This window comes from Coptis chinensis, chromosome 7 (genome assembly GCF_015680905.1).
Source record: "Coptis chinensis isolate HL-2020 chromosome 7, ASM1568090v1, whole genome shotgun sequence".
NCBI classification, from domain to species: domain Eukaryota; kingdom Viridiplantae; phylum Streptophyta; class Magnoliopsida; order Ranunculales; family Ranunculaceae; genus Coptis; species Coptis chinensis.
The window spans coordinates 27,657,857-27,680,290 of NC_141462.1; the positions used below are offsets into that span (position 1 = coordinate 27,657,857).

The 22,434-nt window shown below is 36.4% G+C and overlaps 3 protein-coding genes and 1 pseudogene across 4 annotated transcripts; 2 read left to right on the forward strand and 2 right to left on the reverse strand.

Moving 5' to 3' along the window:
• Positions 1 to 1,592: 1,592 nt before the first annotated feature.
• On the reverse strand, positions 1,593 to 6,359 carry LOC147486906 (oxysterol-binding protein-related protein 3A-like). The gene is made up of 10 exons (XM_086572068.1): positions 5,869 to 6,359; positions 5,708 to 5,801; positions 5,511 to 5,627; positions 5,343 to 5,415; positions 5,136 to 5,254; positions 4,809 to 4,930; positions 3,870 to 4,046; positions 3,454 to 3,598; positions 2,847 to 3,025; positions 1,593 to 2,091 (listed from the first exon to the last, which is right to left on the reverse strand). Exons 1-10 carry the CDS (start codon positions 5,964 to 5,966, stop codon positions 1,845 to 1,847), a joined length of 1,371 nt encoding a protein of 456 aa, XP_086428194.1. The 5' UTR covers positions 5,967 to 6,359; the 3' UTR covers positions 1,593 to 1,844.
• Positions 6,360 to 6,469: 110 nt separating this feature from the next.
• Positions 6,470 to 9,011, forward strand: LOC147486907 (Rab5-interacting family protein). Its single transcript, XM_086572069.1, has 4 exons — positions 6,470 to 6,770; positions 6,845 to 6,948; positions 8,352 to 8,481; positions 8,682 to 9,011. The coding sequence occupies exons 1-4, from the start codon at positions 6,648 to 6,650 to the stop codon at positions 8,718 to 8,720; spliced, it is 396 nt and encodes a 131-aa protein (XP_086428195.1). The 5' UTR covers positions 6,470 to 6,647; the 3' UTR covers positions 8,721 to 9,011.
• Positions 9,012 to 10,057: 1,046 nt separating this feature from the next.
• Positions 10,058 to 12,948, reverse strand: LOC147486908 (pentatricopeptide repeat-containing protein At2g29760, chloroplastic pseudogene; annotated as a pseudogene). The gene has a single exon (XR_015201792.1). The product of XR_015201792.1 is annotated as a pentatricopeptide repeat-containing protein At2g29760, chloroplastic pseudogene (transcript).
• A 2,119-nt stretch (positions 12,949 to 15,067) lies between these two features.
• LOC147486909 (G-type lectin S-receptor-like serine/threonine-protein kinase LECRK3) lies at positions 15,068 to 16,371 on the forward strand. The gene is made up of 3 exons (XM_086573885.1): positions 15,068 to 15,961; positions 16,060 to 16,127; positions 16,320 to 16,371. Exons 1-3 carry the CDS (start codon positions 15,068 to 15,070, stop codon positions 16,369 to 16,371), a joined length of 1,014 nt encoding a protein of 337 aa, XP_086430011.1.
• The last annotated feature ends 6,063 nt before the right edge of the window (positions 16,372 to 22,434 follow it).

Sequence of the window (22,434 nt, forward strand, 5' to 3'; positions counted from 1 at the left end):
TATATAAAGATTGGATGAGTAGTGAAAAGATTCATTGGAACCCACAAAAATGGTTAGAAACAGGAGAGAGAAAGAGAGAAAACAGAGCGATTGTAAAACTTCCATTATTGTTCAATAAAAAGCTTCATTCTAGTTCAATTTCATTCAAACCATCGTCTAATCTTAGTGATCTTAGAGCAATTAAAAAGGATTGTTCTTAGACATCACAGAAATGACAAATATAAACATCTATTAATTCAACCAATTATGTTTATATTTTATCGCCAATTGAGCAATGTGTGATTGGTCAACTCAAGCTTAAATCAATTAGTGGAAATACTAAGACACATTTTCCTCCATACACATTGGTGAAACATAACGAACATTCATAAATTGATAAACCGCTCATGTACACAACAACACAGCTTTCCCTCCAGACTCGAAGAAGCTTTTCCCTTATTTGAACCTGGACCTTACTTAGAAGCTTGAGGGTTTAACTATATCTAGTTAACTCAGTTATTTTGACAGGATAGCAGTTGTAAAGCACAACTGAGAGAAAAAGCAACGTAACAACTCCACAACAGAAAATCTATTTAGTTCTGCAGCGTGCAACCGGCCTTGAGAAAAGTTTTGGTGCTATTTGAGAAGAAGCAAGGTATCTTGATACTATATTAACTAATCTAGTACGATTTAGTGGTGTAGGCTCTGGTAGTCTGGTTTCTTTTTATCTTTTCTTTTTGTCAGTTTTATTCAGCTTAGCAGCTAGCCAGATTTAAAACCATCTTTTTATAAGTAGGTTTGGACTTTGGAGCCTGCATCGAGATATCTTGTTTGTTACACACTTCAGCAGTTCAGACAGTGCAAACAACGTTTGCGTTGTTACAGAGAGTACGCACAAATCTCGTAAAGCTGCAGGCCATTTATTTCACCAAACCTACTTTTACTGCAATTCAGTGAGATTTAGGTTCTGGCTGTATTTTGGGTAGAAACAGAAAGAGTAAAATACCGGATCCAATGTACGGAACCCAGCGATTGTTCCCTTGACACCACAAAACAACAGTCTTGGACAGTTGGACGTGGTCACTGTGTGCATTTTCAAAGAGGCAACAACTGGTAGTGTGCAATGTGTAAAGTCGAATCAAACCTTTACCCCAAGGTGATGGATCTCTAGATCAGAATATACACCATCAGGGAAACAATTTCAACAAGATTTTCGGAGGAAGAAAAATCAAAACGAAACAAGATTCCCAGCAACAAGAAGAAAAAGGGAGGAAAGTGGAACACCAATTAGAATCTCAAACCGATTAAAACAGAAAAATCCAACCACTACTGATCTCCTTTTTTCTTTTCTCACAACCATGGTTGAAATATTAAATATTCACTTAATTTTACCATCCTGTTTATGGCCTTTCCCATTTCCCATTGACCTGTACCGAAAATCATGGATCCGGGTACATCAATGATATCAATATCGCAGGTCATGCTCAGAGTATAGAGCAAAATTCAGTTCTTAAGTGGATGCCTAACGAAGAATCTATGTCGTCACTGTGAAACAATGTTTTAGAAAGTAAATAAGGTCTGGTGATCTACAATATGAACCATGAAAGATAAAATTTACTTGAATATGCACTCTCTGCTTCTAATATTCTTCATTAATAATTAGTCAACAGAAAAGGTCAGCTGTGCATCCATAACCAACCTTCATACTGATACATATAGAGATAAATCAGAAACACTATGCAATTTTTTTCAGCCAAACAATTTCTACAAGCCACAATCTAAGTTTTCACTCACTAACAGAATCAACAGCAGGGAATAGCCAGCCAAAAATAAGAGAAAAGGCGCACGACTACAACCAATCAAAGTCATTCTGTGGTTACATTACCATACTGCCATGGATTGAACTCAATTGATTTGACGTCAACTTCATCAATACCGCTAGAGTTATCCATTGCGGCCCGATGTTCGTTGTATTTACCATTATATTCGTAGACTTCCAAGTCCCCCCAAGGAGTGGGAGTAACTTCACCAGACAGGTCGAACCATCTTGGGGTGAACTTATGGCCCTTGCCCTCCCGATCCCTCTTTTCAGCTCTCTGCTTATCCTCCAGACTGAAAAAGAACATATAACATTAAATAAAAGAAAAAAATGCACAAATACATAAAATGATATCATGGAAATATGGAACTGAGCAGAATTACTAGTCCCTACTTTCAGGTTGTAAATAACAAAAAACTAAATCTAAGTAATCTCTTTTGTGGTGGAAATTTAATCAGACAATGGCACACCCAAACCGTAAGGAAATCTTATGGTACATTCAGTTAATAGACTTTGCCAACTAACAACAATGGCTTTCAACAAGGGCAAATACTTCTTTAATTTCCTCACAATACCATGAGATTGTGAGGTCATGGTCCTTTCTCTTCTTCTGGAAATCGCATGTGGAGAGCTTATTACTTTTTGCGATCATGTGGGGCATCTAGCTATAGCGAAACCGTCGTCACTTTGATGGCATCTCTATTTCGCTTAAGAAGACAATTCTCTCGATAAAAGTTTTGTTATTTCAGTGGTCTAAAGTCTTCAAAGAGTTTAGAGGATGTTTCTTTGAGTCTTTTGTTGCTAGATAGGGTCGTCTTATGTTCTTAGACATGGGGTGACAGTGCATGTCTTGGGGTTTTTTGTTTTTTTTCTTCTTATGTTTTGTTTCATCTCTTGTAAATATTTATTTTTTGGGTTTTCTCTTGTAATTTAGGCCTTCTCAGCCTGCTTTTCCTTTATTAATGAAATATCACTTTTACCGAGAAAAAATAAAATAAAAAATACCATGAGATTGGGTGTGGAGAGAGGGAGAGAGTGAGAGAAATACCTGCTTTTCTCTGCACCAGCTTTGGATAAATCGCCCAACTCAAGTGCATATCTATCAGGACGCAAGCGAGAATCTGAAGCCAACAACTTCCTAGGTGCAGTGTCGAAGCTATTAATTTTGTGTGCAAAGTGTGTGTACTGAAACTTGTCATTCTGTGGTATATCAGCAATTTTCCAAACCTGTTTACAATACAACAAAATTAGCGAGCGTGAAGCTTAAAAATAATTTACGCAGTAAAGTTCAGCCACTGATACTGCCGGAAATAACAGTTGATTTAATTAATATAAGAAAATTCCAAGTAAAAATACCAACTGGCATGGAAGTTAGAATCCAAGTTAAAAAATCCAAGTATGGAAGTTAGAATTTACTGATTTTTGTGAGATCAAAAAAGAAAAACCATAAGACGTATGCCTAACTACAAAAGTAAACCGAATGATGATGACATCATTGATGGTCAGAATAGTTCCCAAAAAGGGGAAAATCAGAAGTTTCCAAAAAGGAAAAGAAAAATGAGAATCAGGGCGCAATGAAGGAATAACGCAATCTAGGAAAAGTCGTAGGATAAAGGTGGCATTAAGAACCAAGGAGGAAAGATAGTAAAACTAACCTCTTTCATTTCAGAGCCTGGAAGGGGTTCCCCTTCCGAATCACAGGGTTGGTAGCTCATTGATTTGTTCCATTTACCGGTCATTAGCATTTTAGGTTCCTCAGCGGCATTGTATACATATCCATCCACTTCATAACGTCCAGTTCTGAAATCAATTCACAACTTCTAATCAATCATGTTTTTTCCCATTACGAGGGAGTAGACATCATGCATAAATATAAAAACCAGTTAAAGCACATTAGAGAGTGAAACTCAAGGAAACTTGATCCATAACCTCCACTGAGCTCTTAACTTTTGTTGCGTCGCCACCACAGGCAAATGAATCAAAGGAGTCACTAGAAGCACCAGACGCTTAAATTTTCTTTTGCATTTAATACGCTCTGAAAATGGGTTTAAAAGGGAATATGATAGCTTACCCGAACCAGCCACATGGTTGAAAATATAACACAACTTTATCCCCAGTAGTCAAGTTTGTCATGATCATCTCCCCTGGGGAATCAACCCAGGTCCGCCCAAAAATAAGGTTGTTGACTTTTGTGGGTGGGGGAACCAAATCTAGGATCACACCATCTCTTTTAAGGGTCACACGAGTCCTGTACAACAATAAAAGAAGAACTACTATGATGATACTATAGAAGCCCAAAGCCGACCAACTTAGTAATTCTACACAAAAGGAAATTTTTTGTGATGTGATGCATAATATTTTTTTAATCTGTAAAATCTTTCAGTATATAATAAGCCAAGCTCAAAAAAAATTGTGCCAGTTACTTGGGTGAATGCAATCCGCATATCAGTTGGAACAGCCACATGTCTCCAGGGGATAATGAAACAGGATAACCATGAACATGGCCCAAGGATAATCACTTGAGTCAGTAGCAAGGCATCCAGGAAGGTATAGCAACATGAATCGTTTTCCAATCCACAATGAAGTTATACAAAATAAAGTCCATCTTGTTGCTGAAAGGAACCACAGCCAGTAACTCCTGATCAACTACGGAAGATATTTAGACGGGAAAACAAGCCAACGAGTCACCAATGGAACAAGGAATTAGGCGTAGGTTGGGATTGGTCCATTTAAGTGTTGTTGTTGTTGTTGTTGTTGTTTTTCAAATTTTTTAACAGTTTTCAGTTAACCGGGAGCATGGGCTGTTATAAGGTTCTTGAACATCTATCTATAAGAGCCCATTCACATGACTTTTATGCTAAATGAACCCTACAACTCAAGTTGCAAAAGCAAGCTAACAAGGGCAGGTAAAGCATACATCTCTTTTACTTATTGACTTATTGTTCTCTAACTTAAAGCAACTAAAGATCCAAAACTCTTAGGAACTTTGATGGTTACGCTATAAAATTACCGTCCAACAGGATACACATCAACTGAGTTTCCCAAAAATTTGGTCTTCAACTTGGAAGTGACATCATAAATGAAGTGTTCATTTTCAGCACGCCCAGCACTCATTGGAGGGTGATGACACACCTGTAAAAGCAATTACAATCAACTACATTATAAACAGTAATTACAAAGGATACAATCTACAATAAGATTAACGTAGAAAAAGAAAATATAAACATAATGCTAATTGCCTATTTTAGAAACAGCACTTACGGATATTGCTAGGGAGAATGGACCGAAAATAACCGATAAATTGGAAAGAAAAGCAAGGGTAAGATCATAAATTCACCTGTTCTGCAATAAAAGTCATTCCACCATGATTAACCATTTCATAAGTCTCCCCAAGTATGGGGTTGAAAGGCTTCCAGGTACGCTGGTAGGCAAAGTAGACAGATATTGCCCATGAAGCTGCATGAAATATACACAATTCACGAATCAAATACCACACAAGCTAGAAGAAGTGCATATATATATTTCCAAAGAAGATAATACTTACAAGCATACACCAATCGCATGTAGGGATCCTCAGATTTGTCCGCTAGATCTAATAAGTAGGAGTACTCCATTAACTGCACAATACATTGAACAATTTGGGTATAAGCAGCAGTAAATAAACCAAGCAATTTGGCTTCCTTGTTCTCATAATGATACTAAGAGGGCATACCTCAGCCATTTTCTGGATCATGGTCATTGGTTCAAATATGAGAACAGGAAGTGTGACCATGGAGGTGATATCTGCCCCAACATAGTTTTGCATCATCCTCCAGTAACTATCACGATCCTGGATAAATAAATCAATTTCGATATAATAATAATAATAATAACTTTTTATGGATGTATAATTAAAAAACATTAAAAAACCTCTTGCTTCCATCTTCCTTTATGAGCTTCTTCTTCTGCATCTTCTGTTCCTCCGTCGGGGTTTATAACTTCTAGGCCTTCATAACCAATCAATCTGGAAGGAACAAATTTTTACTTTTTTTTAACTATAGATGCACAATTGAGTTGAATTTTCAACTTACCCATTAACTGATTTATGCATAGCGCTTCCGAAATTCGATATACTAGATGCAATTGAAGAGAAAAAACCACCACTTGCTTTCTCATCTTTCGAACCCATCTTCTTCTTTTTTCCCCTTGATCGGATTTGGGGGAGAGTTTATATAAAGAATTTGAAATTTTTTTTTTTTTATTATTATATATATATATCAGAAAGGAGAGAGAAAGAGAGGAACTTATTAGTTGGCGGTTTCTACTAGATCATTGCCTTTACTTTTCTAATGCTCTCTTATTCGATGCTCTCATCAAAAGTGTCCCTATTATATATTTATATATGACATATAATATATAAAACTAATCAAACTAATCACAATCCTTCTCCTTCGCCAATTTTTTTTACCATTGGTACATTTAATGGAATGGACTGGTTTGAGTTTTAAAAAATCTGAATCCAAACTAATAAGTTATATTGCAAAACGAAACAGAACTCATTTAAAATGAAAATTATAAAATCAATTAATTTGATAAATATATACAAAATTAATCATAAATATTACTAAAATATCATTTTATTCTGTTAAATCTAAATATTAAAATCCAAACCGTTTTTTATGAGTTTAACATAAGAAGAGTTGATTAAGATTTAACCGTTGGCCACTAGTGAGTGGGCTTAATACCCAGTGAGTCTTCGGTCAAAAGAGACTGCATGGGCTGGACTTGAGCAGCGATTAAAATCTATCGAAATACTTCCTCTCCTGCACATTCTGAAGTGGTAATAATAATTGGTTATTAATTTTGAAGAATGACGAAATCAGTAAAATCAAATGCTGCGAAACAAAAACAACAACAACAAGAGCAGCACAACGGTGAAGTTCCCCCCTTCAATTATTCCAAATTGTTAGATCCCGATGCTTCGTGGGACAAGGTATAAAATAATATATTGATTTTGATAGGGGTTTATGCTGTGATATTTGAGTTATACAACTTTGGTGGTTGCAGGATCAATTGGGTGATGTATTGCATTGGATTAGACAAGGGGCTGGCTTATTATGTGGATTGCTTTTTGGATCTATTCCTGTCGTTGGAGCTCTCTGGATCGTCATGTAAGTAACTTGACCTAACTATGCTTATGTTTTCGCTTAAACCATTACATGGGTAGAATTGCCATGCTTATGTTACTAGTATCTGTATCACCAAATTAATCAAGATACATTGAGACGGCTATGCTCACGTTGAATGATTATGATGGAGAATGAGGACGTAAGATTGTTTTATAATAAATCTCGGTTTCCGTTGGTTCTATATGTTAAGACTACTTAGTTGTTGTATTTTATGATATTCCTTGAGAGTTTTGAGTGTAGGACTTGTTGGTAACTATTCTCCACATTTCCAAGAGGCAAACAAGTAGGAAGTGGGAGTAACAAAAATTTTTAGTTTATTTGGAAAGTGTGTTCAGAAGAAAACAGCTTCATTATCTTATCTGTTATGTGAACAAGGAAGTTCCTCTGTTTGCCTTAGTAGTCGTACTCGCTTCTGATTGTGTCACTCATTTAGATTTGGTCAAATAAACAGTTTCTCGCTGCTTCTAGTTTCTTCTCTCGCATGCGATCCCAAGTTTTTCTAGCATGTGAGAGCATGCAAGTACTACTTAAGATTGGTGCAAGTACTACTCAATGAAAAGATCTTTGAGTTGTACATTAAGCTCCAGCAATTGCACATAAACTGGAATCCTAGAGATGATGTGGTGATTAATATCTTTTTGCTAGAACTCTTAGTATGTATTGATTTGAATACATGTCGAAAGGATTAGGAAGATTATCGGAAGGTTAAGGATTTGGAGAGAGGAAGCATTAGGAGTTGGGACTTTTTATCTTTATTTTTTCTGTTTCAAAGCTTGTCTGGATGGCTGTCACGTTAACCTTCTTTTCGCTTTTTTATCATTGCTTCCAGTACCCATCTTTCGTTAGTTCAGTTCTTCTCTAGTACAAACTTAAATTTGTATATAGATATGAAGCATCTTCAGATATCTCTGGGGAAGGTGATCAATTGATTAGGAACCTTGATGTGGAGGATAATCTTTGTGAAAGGTGTTGTTAGAATATTAAAGAATTGTTAGACTTCATCTTTCCTTGTCTATCAACCTTTCTTTGACTTGAAGATTTCTGTTATCCATGAGCTGTGGCGATGTTGTTCAAATTACCAATAAAAAAAATTGGTTTGCTAATCAATAGTGAGATGGTGCTGGAGACTTCAAATTTATTTACTTCACATTCACTTAGCCTTCCTACAGATTTATTTGTTTTTTACTTGTCAATTTGTCATCTAGTTGGTAACTATTTATTTTGTTTCTTAAATTTGGATTTGACAAGAAAGAGACTTCTTAATAGATTACTCACATGATAAACATCACTTTTCAGTATGGAATATTGTTGATAATATTTTAAATCGTAATCCTAGATGTTCTTTGTGGTATAACTTTTGGAATATAATGTAAATTGTTTTTCAGATTTCTGGTGCTATCTTCTGCAATTGTATATGGTTATTATGCAATTATACTAAAGGTTGATGAGGAAGATTTTGGTGGTCATGCAGCTCTCCTTCAAGAAGGACTATTTGCATCTTTCACTCTCTTTCTGGTACTTATTTCTTTATTTTATTTCTTTAAATTTCTTTCATTGTTATTATTTTCTTATTATTCAAGTTTTGGAAAAGAGTCGTCTTTATAGAATCAACTATCAAGAACCCGATGCTATGTTTAAACGATATTTTTTTTACCTTTTAGTAGATCATGCACCCATGTAGAAATAATTATAATACTTTTTTGTTGATTCTGCAGCTTGCTTGGATTTTGGTATACAGCTTGGCACATTTTTGATGGGCGATGATTTTGTTACCTTCCATCCTAGATCAGTTTTCTTCCTTTCCTTTTGTTCATCAACAATTGAAGGTTTGCTTGATATTTCAGCACCTGTTGATAATGCCAGCAAAACAATGGGAAAATGTCCATTTGGCAGCAATTTAAGTAGTTCAGTTTTCTTGCGTGGTACAATATCAAATTGCCCTATACCATTTCTTACATGGTACGGTATCAACTTCAGTCCATTTTTGGAAACAATTCTAAGAATATGTTACCGGAATAAGAATTGTGAAGGTGTGCTTGCTGCTAGGTTGGCTTATGGATATTCAAAATTTCTAGCAATATGTTTTAAAACCTATTGTGGTACTACATTTCATATGCAGCCTTGTTTAAGTTTTTATTCTAATCACTTCAGAGATCTCGGATAGTATCTGACTGAATACTGAAACAGCATTGTCATGTTACAACTTTTATGTCTGAGATAAACGGTTTTCGAGGTGCAGCTTAGTTGGCAGGTCAAAGTTACATTTGTAGGTGATATGATTGTATCAATTGTATGTTATGGGGTTGGTTTCTATCGTTACTAAATGTACTGTAACATCTGCACGAGGACTGCACCACACAGGGTAGAAGTTTCATGGAAAAAAAATTCCCCTGTAAATTAAGCAAACTCTAAGCCGAATATACAACGTACAAAGTATTCATCAGCAATTCAGCAGTAGTTTTCTTAATTGAGAATTTGAGATCATATCATCTACATGCTGCTGTGATGTAAAGAGTATGCTAGTTGGCGTAGATTGCTCATGGAGAAAAGCCTACCTGTGTAAGCGGTCTTCCGTATTTTTATATAAAAAACCCCAAATATGACTGCAGCCTGCCCCAAGCAAGTATTGGATGCTGGATTCCCATAGACTGCAGGCTGCACTGCAACCAGTTTTAACCATATTTGGACGGACGTTTTGTTTTAGGACTCGAGATCTCTACAACCGGGTACAGAGATCATTTCTGTAACCGTGTTATCTCACAGTCGATCCAAATCCGAGATGTGTGTGTGTGCCTCGATATCTGTGTGTGTGCTCTGAGATGTGTGTGTGTGCGCCGAGATACGAGATGTGTGTGTGGTACAGAGATCAATCTCTGTACCCAGTTATAGAGGAACCGGTCTCTTTGTTTTAACCAAAAACGGATCCGCAGAAAACAATAAAGTTTTCCAAGAATGCAGGAGCTATAATTCTAATTTTTCAATCATAAAGGACACTATTAACAAGGTCTGAGTTTTACACCTCAGAAATCCATTACTAGTGTCCGGGTCCTACATGTTTGGGCTTTTTGCCTTTTTTGTATATATGGGGAGACCCTAATTTCCCATCTAGTGGGGAAATCCTAATTGGCTCGGGGTAATACTCGTTAACCCTATAATCTATTTCCAAATGTTATGAAAATGACAGACCAGCTGAGTTACTCGGATATATCAGCATTAAGACAATCGAAAACGGTATCTTGAAAATGTGGTCTTACTGGGATCTTGTCTAAACACCCCTAGAATGCAATAAGGATGATGAAAGAACCCCTATTGGTAAAATCTCTCGAATGATCACAAAACAAGTTTTCTGGTCCATTCTCCACTAGATCTATCAAGGACATTGTCTTTAACAGCCAAAACACTTGGTTTGATGCAAAACTTCCTAAGTAGTTTACCAAACCATCCACTGGCCCAAGTCATCTCATTCTCCATCATGCAAGTGCTCAGCTTAAGCTCTGCTCATAGTTGTTCTGTCTCTGCCTTGGTGAAGATGCTATGCATGAAGAGCTTCCTTCATACTTGGGAGATTTGGTTCTCTTAAATGAGCAACTTGTTTGGCATGCTTCAACAAAACAAACTTGCTTTTCCTTCATTCCTAATTACTGTCACACGAAGGAATTCCTTCAACATCCATAATTTAGATTTTGATTACAAAGCGAGTGGGAAAGATTTTGAAGAATCAGGCACATTATATTTCCACTTGGATTATGCAGTGACTCATGGCCACCAGCATAGGAGGGTACGAAAATCGAAGCAGGCAAAGACATAGGGTCAGTTACCTTGTAGCATTCGACTCTGCCAATGCATTCATGGGTATAGCTGCATCACCAGTAATCTTTACAAGAACAAGAACCTTCTTTGAAATGATGGAACCGGTTACGATCTCTGACCACAATTTCCCTATTAAAAATCTTTGAAATGAGTTTTATGGCAGCGTGACAATCAACACAAACCCGCAAGTTCTTCACAACTCGTAGCGTGGTCCCTTTATCAGTGGCTATAAGCCCAAAGGCGATAGCCAACTTCTCACTGTGGTAAAATAACGCCTTCTCTTTCTCCTCGTCTTCCACATCAAAAAACACCTCAGTTGTGCTTGCAACATGGCCTGCCAAACTCAACAACTTTGAGATGTGCTCTATCATCTTATAAATTTCACCAGACCGTGGATGGATCTTCTCCTCTACTCCAAACTCATGAATCTCACCATCGATCTCAATGGAACTACAGCCAGGAAGTTTTCTGATCCCTTTTGCCTTCATCAACTTTCTTACCTCGGCAACATTATCCCATTTACCTGCATTAGCATATATGTTTGACATAGCAGCCAAGTAACCCCCATCTTGAGGATCAAGTTCAACCAGGTGTTTGCTGGCACACTCAGCTAACTCGACATTGCCGTAGATTTTACAAGCATTAAGGAGGGCACCCCAGACCCCAGTGTGGGGAACGAGTGGCATGGATTCAATGAATGTGTAGGCTTCGTTCAACAAACCTGCACGACCAAGGAGATCAACGATGCACCCGTAGTGCTCTAACTTGGGAATGATGCCAAACTTTTGATGCATTGTATCAAAACATCTACGCCCTTCATCTACCAACCCTGCATGGCTACAAGCACACAACACTGCGATCATTGTAACTTCATTAGGCATCACACATTCATCCTGCATTCTAAGAAAGACTTTCATTGCTTCTTTACTTTTCCCATTCATGGACAATCCCATGATCAACGCATTCCAAGTCACAGTGTCACGACTTGGCATGCAGTTAAAAACATGTTGAGCACTTTCCAGTTCACCACATTTACAATACATGTCTACAAGTGTAGTCCCCACGATAGCATTCAAACCAATGCCACTTCTATCAATGTAAGTATGAACCCATTTCCCCATATCCAACGCTCCAACTTGACCACAAGCAGAAAGAACACTCACTAGTGTCACCATATTAGGCTTTACATTCTCCATCTGCATCCGATTAAAAAACAACATAGCTTCATTAATCCTCTTATTCTGAACAAGTCCACCAAGAACTGAATTCCAAGACACGACATCTCTTTCAGGCATCTCATTAAAAAACTGAAGCACAAATTCCGCTTCGCAATATTTCGCGTACCCACCCAACAATGTATTATAAGTCAATATATCCTTAACTGGGGCTCTATCAAACACTTTCCTAGCTACTCTAACATCCCCTATTTTCACATACCCAGCTACCATTGTATTCCACGCGACGAGATCCTTTACCGGCATTTCCTCAAAAAAATTCCTAGCCATTTCCATATTACTACCACCCTGATTCACATAACCAGACATGATGGCAGTCCAAGAAACCGTATCTTTAACCGGCATTTCGTCAAACACTTTATGAGCTACACTCACACTCACACAACTCACATAAAACTCAATCAAATTCGTCGCAATGAAAACATCGACACTCAAACAAACCTTAATAACTTGCCCATGCACCCATTGACCTTTTTTAACAAGCCCCAAATCAGCACAAGCTCTAATAACAAAAGGAAACGTAAACTTATCAGGTTTAACGTCTCGCAATCTCATTTGTTCAAAAAACTGAAGGGTTTTGTTAGGTTCTTTGTTCCGTAAATACCCTCTAATCATCATGTTCCAAACAAAAGAATTTGGTTCAGGCATTTGATCAAATATTCGGTTTGCATAATCCATTGTGCCTAGTAAAGCACAATGAGCTGCAAAATTGCCAATAGCATAGTTGCTTTGGTGCAAACTGGATTTTATAAGATGGACGTGAAGGGTTTTTAAGTGGTTTAAGGATTTGGGTTGTTGTTTTAATAACGTTAAAGTTAGTTCTCTTTGCATTTGTTTTATTTATTTCAAGCAAACCATCCATTGAGGTTCCTTCTTACTAGTTTTAGGGAATGAGGGTTTTTCTCAAATATATATATATATATATATATAGGTTAAATCTATGGTGCGCAGGTCATAGGCCACTCATACCAAAGAGTGCGTGTGTATTGCATGTCAAAAATACTGATCCAAAGTCCCACATTACCTGCGCACCGTACATTGAAGACATGCCCAATCGGCGGAGCCAGGAATTTGAGTGAGGGTGAGCCACCCAAACAACCAAACATACAAAAAAATAATTAATAATAACTAATTTCTTTTAACTAATAATTCAAACTTAACCTAACCACAAAATAACTATATTTCGAACATCAAATATCTTATAAAATGATACAATAGGAACATTGGATCAAGAGTCTCTAAAATATAATGTCCAGAGAAGAGGGCAAGAGCCGGTAGAAAAGAAATGAACAACTAGACAACGAGGAATATTGAAGTGGAGGGTAAATGCCAACGCTTAAGGTATGCAACAACCCGCGAGAAACTTGAGGAGGGTGGCAAGCGAGTATTGTTCGCGAGAGTAAAAGATCTCAATAGGAGCATTTTAACATTTTAAAACCCACCATTGAACAAATATATAATGAAAACGCTTAGTAGAACAAGATCGCGGTGCAAATTCCTTCTTGAACACGTCTGAAGCGACTACCAAACGTCCTATTAACCAAGATCACATACGGAGTTTACCAGCTTCACTAACGAGTAACGAGTCCATTTCCACAATCTTTGACCAAAAGTCATCATATCCACATACCACATAAGGACCTATTTACAGTCATTATTTTCCAACACCCTAGCATGGGTTGGAACATCTTCAATCTTCATAAGGAACACCAATATGCTGGGATCTTGCATCTGGCATAAAAACTCATCCCTAAGTCCCTAACACAACCTCTATTGACTAAAAAAAGTAAACTCCACCATTTAATTAAACACACCTCAGGTCTCGATTCAATAAATACATGACAACCATAATTAACACTAGAACACATTGACTCCCCTAAAAAACTCCTAAATACAACCAGAAATAGACCTAAAATAGACAACAGACAAATTGCCCTTACAGTTGCAAACCTAAGTATTTAGTAAATTCACAACAAGAAATTAAGTAAGAGTTGCCATTAAATAATATGGTATATGAATCAGTACAAAAAGATCAAAAAGAAGACAAGAAACCAAATAATGTGAGTCTTACCTGGATTATCTAATAAGAAGTCAAGAAAAGTAGAAACTTTTTAGTAGAATAATTGAGAAGGGAGTTAAGTAGGAGAAGTGGAGTGCCTGAGGTTTGTTTGGGTTTATGGTGTTTTTTTTTCCCTTTTATTTTGTTTGTTTGTTTTTATTTTTATTTTTGGTTCGACTGATAGTATATTTTTTTTTCCGGAAAGTTGAGGGTGAGCCAGGGCGTACCCTGGGCCCCCCCTGGCTCCGCCACTAAATTGCCCATACATATATATATATATATCTAACTACTTTAAAGAAAACTGTCTCGTGAACAGTGATATTTTCCTCTTATACCCCTGAACATATTTGGTTATTACAATTATTATTAAAAGGTAAATGCGTAAATAAGATATGTTATGGAAGGGTAAGACCGGTATTTGACCGGTAAAATTTAGACGTTTCCCCCTTGATTTAGCACATTATCCTCAGTTTTGCAAATATTTACAATATTGCCACTGTCCAAAAAGCTGACACGTGGACTCCTCTTTTCGAAATTGAAACATTGCCCTCATTTTTTGTGAACAATTACAGCATTACCACTGCCCAAAAAAACTGCCCGCTCACGTGGCGTAGCCACATGTCAGTTTGCTAGTATATATATAGGTTTCATTACACCTATTGGACAAAATGAATTATTTTTTCCAAACCTAGTCCATGACAAAAAGTTTGTGTAGGGGTAGTTTGGTCATTTTACGTTGCAATGTTGCATTGAAAATATAATCGCTGTGTAAGATGTGTCCATCAATGTCGCTGATGTATATAGGATGCCAAGGGTATCTATAATTCGAACAGATATATAATTCCATGCAAAAAAAGTGGACGTCAATAGTACTAAGATTTAGATTCATTCTTCAACTCAGACACCACATCCTACTTCCGAGTTCCGACTACATTGTGAACTCTATATATAGCTGTTTCCATACACAAGTTGGCCTGTTCTAGCTTCCCTTCGAATCATGGCAATGGCTGTGCTTACGGTGGTAATGAAAAACTATTCTACTACTTTTCTCCCTATTATTCTGTTTTCATTAATGGTTTTACTATCTCCAGTTATTGCAAATTCATCCCCATTCAACATCACCATAGGTTCATCTCTTTCTACTTCATCCGCTGAAAATAGTTATTGGCTCTCGCCCAACGGCACCTTTGCTTTTGGCTTCTACCAATTACCTAGTACCGCTTCAGCAGATCAATACATTGTTGGAATATGGATCCCTAAATCGTCTAGTAAGACCTTAGTGTGGGTTGCTAATCGTGATGATCCTCCGTTCTCTGCCCCCTCATCTATTCTTTTTACTCAATATGGTAACCTTGTTCAAGTTTCGGGTACTAAGGAAATACCATTACTATCCAGTGTCCAAAGCCCAGCTTCGTATGCCATGTTCCTTGATAACGGTAACCTTGTGCTATACAATTCCTATTCTCACATAGTATGGGAGAGTTTTGATTTTCCAACTGATACTATTCTTCCTGGGCAGACACTTAAATCTGGATTTTCTGTCGTCGCTAAAAATTCTCCATCTGATTATTCCACTGGGAGGTATAGTTTGAAAGGGGAGAAATTAGGTGCTGTTAAAGTATATGATGACAAAGACTTTCATCACCATAGACTTGTTCGTATGGAGATGAAGTTAAATTCAGATGGTCGCCTATATCTTGTCGGTTGGAATGGTTTGACAGTGACGAACTTGACCAAGGGAGAGGAGCACAATGAAACCATGGCTGGGAACCGAGTAGTGTATAGGGCAACAATGGACTATGATGGAGCTTTCAGTCTGTATGAGGAAAAACTTGGTTTCCAGATGGAGAAGTTGTGGAGTCTGAATCAGCATGTTTTTTATAAAAGTTGGGTATGGTGGGCTTTATTAGTCATCATGCTTTGTATCGTTGGCCTGGGGTTGTTGGTGCTCTGTTTGGGAGGGATCTATCATCTTTTTGATTTTGTTAGACGGACCCTGAATTGAATGTCTGGGCGTGCAAGAGTATATGCAACTCAGTAATTGAAGTGGGGGTCCGGTAATAAAACTTCTGTGAAAAGCTTGGAGGTGCGAACTCTTATAGTCTGGTTATTTTTCTAGCAAATTACTAATACATTATGTCACTTTTCCAAATCTTTGACAAAATTACTGGGATGGAAGATAAAATACTCGTGGATTCCACACCTATCTACCTGTTGAATGTTGATATAACTGCTTCTGGCTTCTGCAGCAGTGGTTGTGGTACTACCTCGGACTGTCCAGAAAAGTGTAGTCTTGCTTAATGATGAGGACCTTTTTCGAGAATTCCAGAAAGTTATAAGTAGGAGAGTGAAACGAAGTAGATTAAGGGTAAGGATTCTTATTTATTTGTAACTGTAGTTAGATAATTTTTGGAATCGGAAGTGTTTCTATTTATTGATAATTTGAATTTTGTTCTCCAAGTTATTTGAGTTTTAGCTAAACCACATATTAAGGGTGTACTAGCCATTTGGCCCGGCCTATGGCCGGACTTGCTACATAGATAGCTAATGACTCAAAAGCCTAAAGTCCACTTGAATAAATAATATATGTATACTTTGTTTGAAGGGTTTATATTTTTCTAATTTTTTTTTGAAGGGTTTTGACGAAGGGTTTTATTTCTATTTTTGGGTTATTATTGTCCTAGATAACAATTCTTATCATCCTCACCTATATAAATTATATCAAAATATAACGCAACAATCAAAGAATATAACACATACTTAAAATATACCATATGTTTAAGCGATAACCGAATTATATTTCATCTCCTTCAATTAAAGTTGCAACTTCATTGCCAGTTGGCAGGTTGTATTGTCTTCCATCACTCTGCCGAGAATTAATAAGTCTTAGGCGGACATCAATCATTTCATCTTCTTTAAATCTGTCTTTTGCCATCCTAAAAGACTGTACAACTTTACTGTATTGATCAAACATTTTGATCAATCCATCAACAATTACAGGATCGGCAACTTCATTATCTTTTTCATTGAATATTTGCATCCTATTCTTTAGTTCATTTTGAGTATCGTATACATATAACTGGCCAAATTGAGGTGGCTTATTTTCAAATGGAAGAAGAGACCCGATTTTATGATGATTTTGCCCACTTATTCTGAAAACGAAAGGACCTTCTCCATTATTGATAGTTTTATCTATCTTGCCTCCTGCAGAAGTAAATTGAAACATGGAGTTGTATGTCCGTATATATCTTCTAAATTTAGTAGATCTTGTTCCTCCTTTCAAGTCCAAGAGTTATTAAGAAACTCAGGGGCATCCTCAAATAGTGAAAATTGAACTTTTCCTTCTCCACAACATAGAGAGAACGTTGGAACAGATGATCTTTCTTTGTTGTTTCTTTCTTCTTTCCAAAGAATTGCTCCACAATACATACACTCTTCAATTGGTGGTCCAAAGTCATAAACGCCTAAAATATAAAAATTATTAGTGAACTTGACAAACATTATGAATAAAATATTATAACTGAAGAAAAAAACACATACCATCAATGTTAGTATATTTGCTTTCACTAATATTTGAGATTTGAGATATTGAAGTCATTATACGACACATAGCATCTGTAAGATTCAAAGTACCTGTTTGGTCTGCGTAATAAAAATTATCAAATTTCGTAAACTTTAATTTTCAAATGACTATAGAATACAATTTTACCTTTGGTTAAATGATTGATCTGTTGCTCATTTAATTCCTGTGTGTGTGTATCGATTCCTCCATAACAGAATTTGTCTATGTATTTTCTTCCTCTGTAATAAATGCATAAAGGAAAGTATAAGTATCAGTTTCCTACATCTACAGAATATCTTAAAATCAAATGAGAATAAAAAACAGTATATTTTGATTTGGAAAGTTACATACCAATGCGACTTTGATATTCCATTAGCTGTGGATGTCTTCTTCTATGCTCTTTTAGCACTTCTTCTCTATGGCTGTTGTTTATACTTGCAGACATCATAATTCTTCTATAACGCTTAAGGTTAGACCCTTCAATATATTCTCATAAAGTTAGACCCTTCAATATTTTATTTTGTTAGAATATTTATCAAGTGTGTATAATAAAAATGAAAACTTCGTACCATTATTGTTTTTCAGTGCAAGAATACATTGTCTATTGAACCGAACAATTCTAGAGGTATATCTTTTTTCGTCATCCATATATAAGGTAAACCTGAACAACTCTTCCTCTCTTTGGCTAAAGCTTTAACTCCTCTTATAGCTGCTGCTTATCTCTGAAGGATAGGAATCACCCACCATCTCTGTTGGTTCAACTCGAGACGAATATCAATCTTATTCACTACAGCTGATAATGATTTAGAAATTGTCTTCTTGGACAGCACTTACTTGACTGTATCAGCAACTTTTGGGGATTTCTTAGCAACTGTGTAATCTCAAACTATAAAACAGTTTGTTTACCGTAAGATATGTTTGGTTCAACTCGAGACGAATATCAATCTTATTCACTACAGCTAATAATGATTTAGAAATTGTCTTCTTGGAAAGCACTTACTTGACTGTATCAGCAACTTTTGGGGATTTCTTAGCAACTGTGTAATCTCAAACTATAAAACAGTTTGTTTACCGTAAGATATGTGACACTGAAGAGGATCTTGAGCGACAGAAAAAACAGTTTGCTTACCGCTTTTGTTGAGAGATTTTGTTTGGTATGAACTGGTGAGGAGAAGATTTATAAACACTCAAATATCTGTCAGTTATAGTAGTAATAGAGTTCTAAGACTTCTGCTTTAGACTTTTAATTGTATAAGATTTCTAATTGTGTAAGAACTGAGTTAGCTTTAGACTTTTAATTGTATAAGACTTCTTAAATTTATCCTTGGACATTCAAGTTGAATTTCTATGCAAGTAAGATAACGCTATTTAATTTGTGTTTTTTGGATAGTAAAAAAGGTTATTTAATCTTAACATTTGTACTAATTTATTGGGTTATCTACTTATCTGAATAAAGAGTGTGAAACAAAATCAACATGAATATTAACATAAATAGATCCTATATAATAGGAAACTTTTTATTTGCACGATGTTCTTGACAATGTATGGTGAAATTAATAGCAAGACCCTTACATGAACTGCGAAAAACAACAACTGATGGTTGCTGGCCTATCTGCTGCATGGCGGGGACAACTGCTGCACTATGGCTTCTAGATGACAACTAAGGCTGGCTAGCTAAAGGAATAGCAAGTGTATGCGTTTGTGATATTGGTCGGTAGTGAGTTGAAGCATTGATGTAAATTGGAACTCACCATAAGAAGATGGTGCAAACTACATGAGTCTAATGACAATAAATGAAAGATTAGAATTCATCCAACACTCTTAAGTAAACAACATCTGATACATACACATAAACACAAACTCATACATCAGTATATCTAAGATCTGAAGATCCTTCTTTATTCGATTGTCGGAGTTAGACTGCTTTTCCCCTTTCTGGTTAGGTACTTTCGAACCCGAGCCTTCCAGCTCGTACTGCTCACACTCCTAGATCTTCACGGCACCTCCTCCACCATAGTGTGAGCTCCGAGCAGCTCCGAAAAGCTAGGCCTACTTAAAAATTAGCTTTCAACAACATCAACAACACCACGAAAAAAGTAGACTATGGTTGCCCACTTATCTGATCACAGGTGAAATCCCTTCGCTTCGCGCCAGGCTTGGAAGCCGTAAGTCAGGCTCCCTTCGCCTTATCTCTTTGAGTCGACAGAAGTAGTAGCAGCTAACAGGAACACTTTGTTGAAACTTCTCTTCAAACAATAGAATGTAACGTAAGAAACGCCTTTAACTGAAAATGGCCAAACAAGGATGACACTGCATTTTGCCCATGAAGTAGCCATAGCAGGTTTCGCAAGAAGAAACAATCCTGATGATAAGGTAACCACATACATAAAGAATGATCGCGCACATGAGTCAGCAAACTAACATTTGTAATAATAGCAAAAGAGTAAAGCAAAAATCACAATCTCGCAGCTCATGAAGCTATAGAAAACATAAGGTAATTATTAAACCATGAAACATGATAAAGATAATTATGTAAAAGTGAGCCAATTACCTGGAATTCCTCAAAAGTAAGTTTGGGAATGACATTTGGATCACCACCACTATCAACCACATATGTATTGTCTGGGAATAAGGCCTGCAATTAATTGCAACATAAAAGAAAAGAAATAAGGGATATATTCTGACAAACTCCACATTTAAAGTGTCAAAGAGAATCCAGCAGGTCAGTCTAGTAGAACCATAGGAACAGAATTATCAGACTAAATCCTAAAAGTTTATTTTCACCGCAAACTTAAGCCAAGTGTAAGAAAATATAGCAAGCCAAGAAAACTTGATTAAATTGTGCAGTTAAAGCAAGTTCAAGCATTTATTAAGTGAAATCACTTTTCATCTTAGAAACTTTCAGCTGCTAATGGCAGATGCCTAAACTTATTAATTTATTGGTTCAGTATATCAATACACTGATAAAACAATGTCTGCAAGGGATCACATTGTAAAATAAATAAATTACATTATAGTCACCATGCTGAAATATCTCTGGCTCACATTAGCAGTGTATTTCTCGCTTACCTGTTGAGTGGTGTATTTCTAAAGATGACCAAGTTAGCAGTGTATTTCTAGCTTACCTGTTGAGCGGTACGACCCAGTATGTTATCAAGTTGGGAATATACCTCTTTCATTTCATTGAAAACTACACCTAAAATTGACAAAAGAAAAGAGTTTAAAAAGTAAGAAAATGATGAAAGAATAACTGTTTAATCATTCAAAACTCGTGTCACCGAAAGACAAAATACAAAGTTTTTTTTTTCTAAATCAAGATAAGATTGAAACCTTTAAAAGATATATCTTTGAAGGATTGTTAAGCTCGTAATGCCAACCCTCTTGCTGAAATGTCCGAAAGTCCTCCACACATTTTGGAAAAAAACAGACATCAAGGTACACATCGACTAAATTGTAGAAATCCTGAAGTAGAAACACAAAATCCTTGAGTTAATCTGAAGATACATTTAAGACTAAGCATAAACGGATATAAAATTTTCTTCATCTTAGTGTTTGTGGAAGCAACTGGGTAGCAAAGTCCCTATCGGGATACGTAAATGCATTCAAAAATGTGTTTAGACTCCCTTTCAATAACTCAATGAGCGGTTCCTTCAAAGGATATTTCCTTGACCCACACAACACACTATGTTCTAGTATGTGAGGAATTCTAGTTGAGTCCTTTCTGCATTTAAATTGCTATCACCATTTAATTGGGCCTAATGCACTTACAAAAAACCAAAGAGATGAATAATTAAATTAAAACTTTACGGAGGAGTCGCGAAAAAGCGACACCAAAGACTTTATTCTCATCATCATTAGAAACGGACATGACTTCACAACCAGTCTTCTTATGTCTAAAGAGAACAGCTTTAGATTTACATTCATTAATAACTTGTTCAGACACTTTCTCAAAACCCAACTTCTCAGCTGCCTCATCTTCAACCCCACCACCAATATCTAAAAAAAACAAACAAATTAGTTTTTTAATATATATAACAAAGAAAAAAAAAAAAATATGAGGATTGATATACAAAAGAAAATGAACTTGGAGAGATGTTAGGAGAAGTGGAGACAGCATTAACTGGAAGAGAAGAGAAGTTGTGTTTTTTAAAGTGGAAAGAAGGTGACGTTTAGGAGAGAAAAGCGAGTTGCAACCGCTGTGGTGGTGGCCATGGCTTGAGGCTAATGTGTACCAAGTGTGGTGGTAATGGCGGTGAATAAGAAGTGGTAGGTTTTGTTTTTTTTTTTTTTTTTTAAATGCGGAGAAGAGTTTTGTTTTTTTATCTTTGTTTAGGTTACTAACAATTGAAATCTGCAAAAAAAAGGGCGTAGCTTTACTTTTTTTAAGCCGAATTATAGTAAAATCTGATGTGTCATTCTCAGAGAAAAAATGGGGGCTGACGTGGGTCACTGGGAGCATTTTCCACTACTCAGTATTAATGGTCTTTGATATTATAGCCTATGATTCTTGTATATATTCTCTGTTACTATGTGTTATGTGTATATACTGTATGAAGAGAAGATGATTAAAACAGTTAAAACACCTCCCATCTTCCGGTCTTGCCCTTTCAATTTTTTAGATAGTATTTTTCAAAATAATAATGGTTGTTCTATGTAGTATATACTAGGTTCTTGCAAGTCTCATTGCAACATCTATTTCTATGTTGATTGCAAATTGAACGAGTATGTAAAAGTAAACGGACCAAAGTCAGGATTGCTGTGGAACCGATATGAGAGCTGTCTGCAGTATCTTTCGGAAGCGC